The sequence below is a fragment of the Eptatretus burgeri genome, chromosome 3 (genome assembly GCF_056783735.1).
Source record: "Eptatretus burgeri isolate ZD-2024b chromosome 3, Ebu_testis_v1, whole genome shotgun sequence".
Classification (NCBI taxonomy): domain Eukaryota; kingdom Metazoa; phylum Chordata; class Myxini; order Myxiniformes; family Myxinidae; genus Eptatretus; species Eptatretus burgeri.
The window spans coordinates 19,898,450-19,910,566 of record NC_140963.1 but is presented as its reverse complement, the minus strand read 5'-3'; the positions used below and the strand labels follow the sequence as shown (position 1 = coordinate 19,910,566).

The 12,117-nt window shown below is 39.5% G+C and overlaps 1 protein-coding gene across 1 annotated transcript in view; it reads left to right on the top strand.

Moving 5' to 3' along the window:
- The window catches only part of LOC147029497 (uncharacterized), a 164,297-nt gene that overhangs the window by 117,709 nt on the left and 34,471 nt on the right, over positions 1 to 12,117 (top strand). The window contains exons 33-39 of the mRNA XM_085872555.1: positions 6,335 to 6,442; positions 6,931 to 6,984; positions 9,516 to 9,569; positions 10,047 to 10,100; positions 10,443 to 10,496; positions 10,894 to 11,001; positions 11,153 to 11,206. Coding sequence (XP_085728681.1) covers positions 6,335 to 6,442; positions 6,931 to 6,984; positions 9,516 to 9,569; positions 10,047 to 10,100; positions 10,443 to 10,496; positions 10,894 to 11,001; positions 11,153 to 11,206 — 486 coding nt within the window. The remainder of the gene's footprint in view (positions 1 to 6,334; positions 6,443 to 6,930; positions 6,985 to 9,515; positions 9,570 to 10,046; positions 10,101 to 10,442; positions 10,497 to 10,893; positions 11,002 to 11,152; positions 11,207 to 12,117) is intronic.

Below are 12,117 nucleotides of genomic sequence, written 5' to 3'. Positions count from 1 at the left end.
CATAAAAACCATAAAAAAAATATTCAAGGCCAGCCTTCAGCCTTAAGCTTAGAGCAATGATGTTTTACAACCTTCGTGGTCACACTGTCCAGCTGTTGGAATCTCAACCCAGCTATAAACTGTCATCCCGGTGTTTCACAGGCAGGGTAATTCATCAATGTACGTGTGTCCCTTGGATCGACGTTAAACGGAGGTCCCCTTTGCCAGCATTCGTCAGCGGACGTTAAAGATCCCACAATGTCCATCTCTCACCGGCACACTGAACAAATTGCAAGTTCCTGCCCAGCCAGCAGAGGGCATTGCATCAGCGGCACAGCTGTGCCCTCAGCCACCCCACAGTCTTGCGTTCTTTGCAACCGCCTGTTCAATGTCCATGGAAATTTAGGAGTGATTTCAACTGCATAACACATACAATAAAACAATATGATTCTCACCATTTAATGTCAATACCAGTAATGTTTTAGATTCCAATAACAGTACCAACTTGAAGGGCACTTGGTAGAGCGCATACCCCTGCCAGGCTGATTCGTTTACGTTTTGTATTCCACTGATAGGCCGGATCTGGATTTGGATGTGAACTAAAATCTAATCGGCTTGTTCTTGTAACCGAACCAACTCATCCACCAAGTTTCGTCCGAATCTGTCGGTAACTTTTTGAGATATCGTGATATATATTGTTTTAGCCCTATCACTCAATGGTGAAGAAATATTTTTTTTAATTCTCAGATTTGGATCTTCACCAAAATCTTATTAATAAGCTTCCCACCAAGTTTCATTCGAATCCGTAAACAAGTTTTTTAGAAATCCTGCAAAATGTCGTCTTGGCCCCATCTCTCAATGGTGAAAATCACTTTAAAAAAAATTATTGGATCCAGATCCGGATTCGAACCTTCACTAAAATCGAATCATTTCATCCTTGTCACATACCAAAGCTCTCCACCAAATTTCGTACAAATCTGTGCACAACTTTTTGAGATATTTTGTTCAAAACAGACAGACAGGGGTGAAAACATAACCTCCATCCACCTTCGGTGGCGGAGTTCATTAGCTCCAGAATCTTTGTGCTCGGAAATGGCTGATTAAATCTTCGTAAAAGAAAGAAGAATAATTAAACTTCATAACTCCTCCAATCATACCTTAAAATTGCCATTGTTACCATTGAAAATGACAAAAAGGTTCCAGCTTTGAATTCAGGATTATACAGTTGTTTTTGATTATTTTTTTAAGGATATGGCTCAAAATGGAGCAGTTTGGAAAGAGTGGTGAATGTCATGCATCAAGCTCATTTGAACCACGACTGACTCACGATCACTGACTCGCTCGCTCATAGAAATGTGTAGTACTTTCAAGGTGGGCTAGAAATTTTAAATTGGCCATACTGATGTAACTCAGTCATGATAAAAAAAATCATAAAACTGTCTTTAAAGGAAAATATCTGCAAACAAAATTGGCTGTTGCAGTTTCACTTCCATTTATGGAGAGTCATGTGACCAAATACAATGGCCTGCCTGCAGTGGAACACCGATCCCAAAGTTTATTTTCCAGGAGGGAGTTGAAGCCAGATGAGACGGTTCAATCATAGAATCATTATCGCACTAGCACCCGATGACGCAATTGTAGTGGGGCAACTTAGCATAACAATTGTGCATTTTGTGAGGAAAGCACCAAATTTGGCACACTAGTAGCCTAAGATATTATGAACAGATTTGGATATTGGGCCATCTCAAATTCAGCCGCTGATGGCTGTGGCAGCCATTTTTCACTGCTATCAAAAATTTTGAGATGGCCCAATATCCAAATCTGTTAATAATATGATTGGCTACTAGTGTGCCAAATTTGGTGCTTTCCTCACAAAATGCACAATTGTTATGCTATATTTAGCTAAGTTGCCCCATTATTGTTACTAATCATAGTTCAATCAACATTTCACAAAGGAAAGATGCAAAGTTACCATGATTATAACTCGAATTAGCTCTGCTCTTAAAGACGTGCGAGTGGGAACAACTACAAGAGTGACAATCACCGTGTGTTTCTGACTTCGGTTCATATGCTCCACCCATTAACGTATGTCTTCCACTTAGAATCATGATCTCTACATCTTAGCATTGCCAAGCAGGCCGTAACAATGTAAACAAAAGTTCAACTTTGTAAAGTTTGATCTTTTTTCATTAAAAACAAAATATATTTTGACTCTGCTGCATTATGAAATAAATCTCTCTCTCTCTCTCTCTCTCTCTCTCTCTCTCTCTCTCTCTCTCTCTCTCTCTCTCTCTCTCTCTCTCTCTCTCTCTCTCTCTCTCTCTCTCTCTCTCTCTCTCTCTCTCTCTCGCTTGGCACGCACGTGCAAACGCAAGGGGCTGTTGCTCAGTCTCCGGCGGTACGTGTGGAGCCTGTGATGCTTTCTCTCTTCTTATCATCTTCTCCTCCTCTCTCTAATGTATTTTTTTGGGGGTGTTCCTTGTGTATAAACTGTTATCAATGCTTTATCGATTACTTGAAAATTGAATTGGTTTCTTCTCTTCTTTTTTTTCCACTCTTGTATATAATCCTTTGCTTTGTTGTATTGAATATTTATCCTTTACATTTTTTTAAATAAAAGTCTCTCTCTCTCTCTCTCTCTCTCTCTCTCTCTCTCTCTCTCTCTCTCTCTCTCTCTCTCTCTCTCTCTCTCTCTCTCTCTCTCTCTCTCTCTCTCTCTCTCTCTCTCTCTCTGTCTCTCTCTCTCTCTCTCTGTCTCTGTCTCTGTCTCTCTGTCTCTCTGTCTCTCTGTCTCTCTGTCTCTCTGTCTCTGTCTCTGTCTCTGTCTCTGTCTCTGTCTCTCTGTCTCTCTGTCTCTCTGTCTCTCTGTCTCTCTGTCTCTCTGTCTCTGTCTCTGTCTCTGTCTCTGTCTCTCTCTCTCTGTCTCTCTGTCTCTCTGTGTCTCTGCGTCTCTGCGTCTCCGTCTCCGTCTCCGTCTCCGTCTCCGTCAACGTCTCTCTCCTCTGTCTCTCTCTCTGTCTCCGTCTCTGTCTCTCCGTCGCTCTCCGTCTCTCGCTCTCGGTCTCTCTCTCTCTCTCTCTCTCTCTCTCTCTCTCTCTCTCTCTCTCTCTCTCTCTCTCTCTCTCTCTCTCTCTCTCTCTCTCTCTCTCTCTCTCTCTCTCTCTCTCTCTCTCTCTCTCTCTCTCTCTCTCTCTCTCTCTCTCTCTCTCTCTCTCTCTCTCTCTCTATCTCTCTCTCTCTCTCTCTCTCTCTCTCTCTCTCTCTCTCTCTCTCTCTCTCTCCCTCTCTCTCTCTCTCTCTCTCTCTCTCTCTCTCTCTCTCTCTCTCTCTCTCTCTCTCTCTATCTCTCTCTCTCTCTCTCTCTCTCTCTCTCTCTCTCTCTCTCTCTCTCTCTCTCTCCGTCTCTCTCTCTCTCTCTCTCTCTCTCTCTCTCTCTCTCTCTCTCTCTCTCTCTCTCTCCGTACTTTCCAAGTGGGCTAGAAAGCTCAAATTTGCCATACTGAGATAACTCAAACTCATAATTCCAGGGAAAAAAAAATCAACACAAAACTGTCCAAAAAGGTATGGAATGAAAATATCTGTAAAAGAATGTCATGCAGTGGAGCCTCACACCTTTGGCTAGTCGAGGCAAGGAGCTTGGACGGTGCTGGTAGTGCATTAGTCCCTAACCCATGAAGGGCAGAGCTTGGACGACACATAAATGAATAACTCATACTGCTCACTCATTCTTCATTTCATCAATTTATCTGCTTGCAGACTGCAAACATGCCCCACCATCTGCTTGCAGTCCACGAACATGCCCCACTTGTATTCACATAAACTGAGAAATGAACAATAACAGTTTAACAGCAAGATTAAAAGTACACTCAAACTAAAAAGTTTGATAATTTGGCTGTATTGAAAAATTTCAGGTTCAATGCAGAAATTCCTGAACAATATAATCATAACAAGTCTGGAGATGGCGATGGTTCACGAGCAATGTACACGGTTCGCCTTTTTTTATTTTTTGACCTTTGAGGGGACGCCACTTGCAAACTTGCAGGAATCGGGAAAAACGTAAATGATGAAAGTTGTAGTACTCAAAGAGCACTACTTGCATACCAATTTTCATTCGAAACAGTTGAAAACCCTAGGAGCTCGTTGCACAATTTATTGATTTTTTTGACATTTTCTAAGTTCGTGAACTTGTGACCTTCACCTTCGGACGAAAATGAAAAATCGAGCTCCATGGGGCTATGCAGGTGCCATTGGGCTAACCAAATACTGAAACCCCTGCCAGATTCGACAAACCCCCTCAGAGAAGATGTAACTTGAAACCGGCTACCCCCTAAAAACACGTTTTTTGGGCGTGGCTCCGCCCATAATGGGCGCAGCATGCCCATTCTCTGGAAAACACAACTAGATCATGATGCAAACCTCGCACCCTAATTTTATCAAGATCGCATCAAAACCCACGGAGCTATGCTCGGGACAGACAGACAGACAGACAGACAGACAGACAGACAGACAGACACACAGCCATAACGAATGTAGTGGTCACTTACTGACTCGTGAACCAATAACAGATCAAGAACTGACCGGATATGTCAGCGAGGACATTTCAGCTGTCTCTGAGCTGTTTTTGCTTGAGATTTAGATAATATTAAAATTGATTTTGCATCTAAAAAGGACACTTTGGGCTGACTATCTTTCAGAGTATTGTGGATGTTAACGTCACATTGTATGTCTTAAATTCAGCAATGAAGTGGTTTTGAAGTATTATATGTAGATACACACATATGTTGAATCCCTAATTTGATGAGGCAACGAGGCACAGGTCGAGCCCCCATAACAGCAAATGCTTCATTATCTGTCAGCAACAAGTGTTGTCTGCCACACAAGCACATTGGCATATTGTATGCGCATGATGTCAACGTCGTAGCACATTTATGGTCAGAGTTGCTCCTTTTGTTTAATATATATGCATATACACAATCGTTGGGTCACCGATCAAGATCAGATTATTTACACTTTCGTAAACCATCAACAAGATCCGTGTTAAAGGCTGTTGCAGAAATTAACACAGTAGTGCACCACAGCAATATTGGGCCAAATGGCCTCATTGAAAGTTTTTATTGTGATGTTGACTTTTCTTTTGTGAAAAGAATGTGGTCCAGAAAATGTTGGGGCAATTGGCCCGGGGGTATGGAACTGTGTAGAAAACAAAGAAATCATCTTCAAACAGATATTTGTTTATATATGTATGTATGTATGTATGTATGTATGTATGTATGTATATTGACCGTTTTTACAGCCATTTTTCCCTGCTGTGCAGGGGTTTGGCTTTTTGTGAGGCAATGTTTTATGGCAGGATGCCTTTCCTGACGCCAACCCTGGTCGCCTCTTACAACACAGGGATATGGTACACCTATTCTAACCGGGGCATACACCGGGACCAGTACACTGGCACTCATTTCGCCGACCTCGGAAGGATGACAGGCTGAGTCAACCCCCTGGTGTTAATTCAGCAGCCAACGGGGCTTGAACTCAGGACACTGGGATCCCAAGCCGCCACCCTAACCACTAAGCCAACACCAGGCTTGTATATATATATATATATATATATATATATATATATATATATATATATATATATATATATATATATATATATATATATATATATATATATATATATATATATATATATATATATATATATATATATATATATATATATATTGCTAAATATATATATATATAGAGAGCTATATATATATAGAGAGAGGTAGATGCTTTTTTAAATTTCCAATTACTCCCACTTTCATGAGGAGTCAGATTGGGACAATGTTTGGCAAAAGTCTTTCATGAACCAGCTGGTCAGGCCTACCATCTGACTGAAGGTAGCAGGTATTCGGAATTTGCACTGGCGATAACTAACCTACTCTTCGCGAATGTTGGATATTTAACTTAAACGAAACTAAAGAGGGTTAATGGGACACCCAGCTTAACATACACCCAAGGGACAAAGTACTTTGTGAGGCAATGTCCTGCCTTTGAAGCACCAATCCAGCAGTCTATAGTGGAGTGAGGACTCGAACCCTGACTGGGCAGCACAAGGATAAAAGCTGTGTGTGTGTGTGTGTGTGTGTGTGTGTGTGTGTGTGTGTGTGTGTGTGTGTGTGTGTGTGTGTGTGTGTGTGTGTGTGTGTGTGTGTGTGTGCGTGTGTGTGTGTGCGTGCGTGTGCGTGTGTGTGTGTGTGTGCATATATTGTCATTGTTTTCAATGAGCTATCACTGTCGCTTATCGAAAATAAAAATAAAAAAGACTTGCAATTATCTTGACTGCACACTTTTTGCATGTCCCTGATTCAAGGGAGAAGCTGGTGAGCCAGGACCTACTGGTCCACTTGGTGCTGCTGGACCTTCAGGCATGCATGGAGAGCGGGGAACATCTGGGGAGGCTGGCATAAAAGGCGAGCCGGTAAGGTTGGCCTCCATAACCGGTTTGTCATTATAACAGATACAGCAAAGCAAGCACATCCAAGTCTTTAAATCCTAAAGTACCCATTAAATAATGAATCTGATAACTTGATGTCATTCTCTCAAATTTCATTGATGTTGTTATGGACCCATTTGTATCTCAAGAATGTTAATTTTAAAAATGCCTCTGACACATTCCTCTAATACTAGATTGCCACCCCTAGCTCTTGAGTGGCAAGAAGATTAAGTTTTAGTCTGCTGACATCTGAACTTCCTGGTCAGATTCTTACCTGTTAAATTGTGTTCAGCTAAAACAATATATCTTTATAAACAATGAACTTTCTTGAGGATTTAAAATCAGTTGATTACATTTATTAATCTGTGGGTTTCTGTGCTCATTGAGTTTGGATCAAACCTACTGTATGTATTTATGTCTGTTCGTCAATGAGGTTGTCAAACATCGAATAATAAAAAACAATAATCTTGCAGGGTGACACTGGACATCAAGGTTATGAAGGAAATACTGGAAAAGATGGACAGAGGGTAAGATTCCTTATTTTTGTAACGATAACACGAAGGTAGCAAAAAAATTGGCTTTTTAAACTTTGAACTCTTTACACTGAAATATTACAATGTTGATTCAACGTTTTTATGATTTAAACTGTTGAGTAGTTGGCTTGCTGGTGTTTAGCAATAAAGTTTTAAAATGTATATTTAACTCAAAAACTTTAATCATGTGTGCAATAGCAGTGTACTGTATTTCACTTGAGTACTCAATGTCCACATTGAAATCTGACTTGTGCATGTGCGCTGCAGTACATTTGGTGCGTATGCTCTCAGTTTCATGTGGTCTTACAAATACGACACGATAGTCCTTTTAACGGGGGAGCACTTTTCTATTGACACTCCGTTCAAGTGATTCCCCTTAAAAGTTGACTTCCTTGTTGCAAAATTATTTTTGTAAAGCTCCGAGAAGTGAACGTATTTCATATCGTCGTATTATTCATTTTGTTAAACCAAAATGGCATTGTCAAAATTCAGGAGGACATCATCCACACACATGTTATCCAGTTCCCACCCTTTGTTTTCTCCTGTTTGAAGCATGGCAGGCTAAACAATGTAATATTCTGATTTGAGCACGATGCTAATATCAAAAGCAAACTGTTGTAAAATATTGTTTTGAGGGCAAAATATACCCTTGAGATGTCGTTAATAACACCTAACCTGGGGGGGGGGGGGGGGGTAGAGAGAGACAAACATTATCAAGTTTTGACCGTACTTTTACGGAGGATATTAAACATGAATTATGGACTTTTATTTACTTTTTGAAGATAATATTAATGCACTGCCTGAAATGTCTCAAAAGGAATGCTGAGCTCATCTTGCCGTCATTGATGATCAAACTGTTATATATATATATATATATATATATATATATATATATATATATATATATATATATATATATATATATATATATATATATATATATATATATATATATATATATATATATATATATATATATATATATATATATATATATATGTTAGACTAGTATAAAGCCCGTAAAAATGATAGGTCAGAACAGTTTACTTTACAGTGCAGTTGCGTGAGTGTGGCAAAATTTGAAGCCTGAGCCTATTGTCAGGTGTGCTTATATCTTCTTTATTAATAATTAGGCATCCTCCAGACATAAATGAACACTCGGTTTACTCTGCGTGCATTGCTCATCGCGTGCAGTGAATTTCACCTCCCTGCTCCTTGTATTTATTGTTTTTTATTTTTAAAAACGCTTCTGTACACCGCCATTGAGGCCCGGTTGCAAGTCACCGTCTACATTTCCAAAAGAAGAGACGTAATTACTCTTTAATGGAAAATGTTTTTTTGACTTTTTTATCCAGAAAAAATAGAACGTAGTGAACACACAGTCGTGTTAAAAGATTGGCCTTTAAAACCTTTCTTAAATCATCCTTTTGAAGGAGGACAAACAACACACAAACACACATTGTGTTTTATGTGGTAGATTGAAGAACAGCACAATCGTAAAACTTTACAAAGAATCATTGTTACAAAAGTATTGTGTTCATCACCTTATATATTTAAATTTTAAAATTGATGGTACACTGTGACACATTGAGATTATGCAGTTTTGTTTTTTAAAATATTTTTCTAATTTCACATCCAAAGGCATATTATATAGGATTACGTGTAAACTAATGAACCTAATTTTGACAAAATGTTAATTTTAGTGCTTGTTTTACTTCTTTTGTTGTGTTTTTTTTGACCAGTACAAAGCAAGGCACTGCTTTCATAGTGTGTAAAAGCCAAAACATCTTTGGGAAATTGTACTTTTATAGAAGAGATATTTGATTGTTCACACTATCTTTTTTTCCTTGGATCATAACCTAGTTGACAAGCAATAAATAAAGTACAACACACGTGGACTGAGGTTGATTTCGTGAAGAAGCAAGAATTGTGCAGTCCATACATGAACCATGAGTGTTAAGGTTCCCAGAGAGAAGGCTTGATTCCAGAAATGTAAAATCATGAGTATTGAAGGAGTGAACATTGAAGAACACTTTTGAGTTGGAAAATAGATAGCGCTAGTGGTTTGAGGCAGAACATGTATAGCAATTGTGAGAACTAATGAGCATGGACAGTATCAGGAGGGTGAAGACTAGGAATGTGTTAAAGTGATAATGACCAGCTATCATCCTATGATAAAGCCTGTTGTTAATGGTTAATGGTTAGGGTGGTGGGCTTGGGATCCCAGGATCCTGAGTTCAAATCCCACTTTGCTGTTGAATTAATACCAGGTGGGGTTGACTCTGATTGTCATCCTTCTGAGGATAGCAAAATGAGTACCAGCTTACAGATAACAGGGGACATTGCATCAGCAGCACAGCCGTGTCCCCGGGAAAATGATGCAGCCACAGGCTGCATACAAATAAATAAATAAAAATCCAGTGATAGAAGGAAGGAAAACCTAAAAGTGATGAACAATAGTAATAATTCTTAAAGCATAAATAAACAATGAGTAAAAGTTGTTTAAAAATGTCCTTGTTTCTCAGGGTTCTCCAGGTCCCATTGGCCCACCCGGACCCTCTGGAGCTCCAGGACACAAAGTAAGTATCCTCAACAATCCTCGTTTGATAACAATGAGTAATGCTGATTTTTTATTTCTTTTAACACGTTTCAATGGAAGTTTATATTTTGGATTACTTTGGATAATGCATAAATGGGGATATGGTAAATGGAGGTAGTTGATGATAAATCAGGGAAGTGAAGCTTGTTCACAAAATGTAGTTTGCAAAAGAATGTTTCCATAACATTAAAATGTTATCATTTGATCGTATTGACAAGAAAGCTTTAAATGTTCCCTGGAAGGCTTGTTATCTCCCTTTGCTTGGGATATTAAATCGTTCAATTATCATCTTGTCTCAGGAATAGATAAGTTTATCATCATGAGGAACCGTTTGAGTCACTTTGTCAGGCAGACATTTAACACACTTGTGGTTGATGTAGAAGTATTTTCTCTGTTCCATTATCTGAACTTTTGGCATCCAAGAGGCATCTGTGCCATTTCTATTTGTCTTTTCCAGGGTGAAACGGGACATAGTGGTCCTGCTGGTCCCCACGGCTCTGCTGGAGTTATGGTAACCTTCACCTCACCTATCCTTCTCTGCACATGTCTCTTTATAGTTAACGTTGCAAATCTTGCTACATCCAATGAATAATTTCCACGTACTTTTACAAGTGTAATTTTACTTCAATGGACATTGCACTTTGGCTGTATATCCCAGAAGATTGTGCTGTGCGGTCAACGACTTGTACTTCAAGGACATTATATTGTAAACACGAGATTTGTGAATTACAAATTTAGTTATATTTTGTGATTACAAAGAATTATCGTGTTCATAGACATTTTGTGAAGTTGTGTTTTGTTAATGAGCCTTTCTGCACGATTTACCTTCCTTCTCTTTCATCCCTTCATGTAGGGTGAGCAAGGAGGTGTAGGATCTCCCGGACCTGCTGGAATGACCGGAGGTCTTGTGAGTTATAGCAGATATAAATAGATTATTAAAATACACAAATGTCATTTGTTTGGTACATAATCATGACATACATAAGCATGCCTGTATATAATCATGACACAACGATTAACGTAATATGATTCATTTAACTCAAAAGTGTTGGATCTACCCATCTCAAGTGACTTGGCTTCAGACTTGGGCATTTGTTCTCATCCTGAAAGTCTGCCTCTTTTGTTTATTCTTCACCTTTTTGTTGAATTTTTTTTCCACACAATATAATTGATTAATAACTAAAATTATCTCCATATTACTGGTTTATTGAAATTGCCACACAACCCAAAGATCTATAAATTATTTATGGCCCATCCTCCCTCCCCACCGCTCTCCTCACGTCCTGATGATTTGCTCTTTTTAGGGCCCCAGCGGTCAAAATGGAGAACAAGGTGAGCGTGGAGATGGAGGAGTAAAGGGTGAGGATGGAAATAATGGACCTCGAGGACACGCTGGAGCACCTGGTCCTGCCGTAAGTATTATCTGCCGTGTGACATGACCTGTTGCATTATCCTTTCATTTTATGGATGACAGCTCGGCTAATTTAATCACTGTACGAAGCTTTATGAAAGTTTAAAATAATTAGTTCCAAACAAAACCCAAAACAATGTTTCTCTGTGCAGGGACCGGCTGGAGAACAAGGGCCAAAAGGTGTGGACGGGGATGGTGGTGCCCAGGTAAGATGTAGCTGGAATGATGATAGTTTAATCAACTTCGAACTCGCTTCACAGCATTAAATATTGCTGGCATTTCTGCTAAATGATGTTTGCCAGATATTTCACGAAATGCTCTTCGTTGAATTTCGAAATCAAGACTCTCGTTCGTGTGAACTTGCAATTGGATGCTGTCACTTTTCCCTGATGGTCCGCACGACAGGGCATGGAGACTTCTCCGAATCTTAATGTGCATGCAGCTGACAAAATAACATTTGCACTCATGATAAAAACTGATTGAGGCATCTTGCGTTGAGTTTATTCTTCACTCACACTTTTGATTAATTACCTTAAAATGAGTCCACAAAAATTAAATATGAAACTTTAGCCCCAAACACTTTGAGACCGAAATTGAAACAGAACATCCGTCGTTTCTTATCCTTTCCTCAGTCACATTGGGTGTAATCTTCCGAATTCATAAATAAAAATGATGGAATGTTTGACCCTCCCCACAACCCCATATACCCCTTGCATCTCACCTTCCTTCCACCCCTTGACTTCCATCAACTCCCAATCTCTTTACATTTTCTTCCTCCTCTGCCACCACCTTTTCCTCTCAGCTCAACTACACCCCCTTTTATCCTCTCGACCTTCTCTCCATACTTTTTAACACAATATGTAGCTGCCGCCTCAATGCATTCATGTCTCGATGGCCACCTAAGCCCAACAATGAGTGAAACAATTATAGTGCCGCAAAAACTGAACACATAATGCTTCTCGCTATTGTTGTGATGGCATCTTTACAATGGGTATGGCAAAAGCTGTTGGCAAGTTTTATAGTGTGAACATCTCACGAGCCCATTTCAACATGATTCTCAGGCATGATATATGTCGTTAGTATCCCATTCCATGTCTATCATGGCTGCTTCATTAAT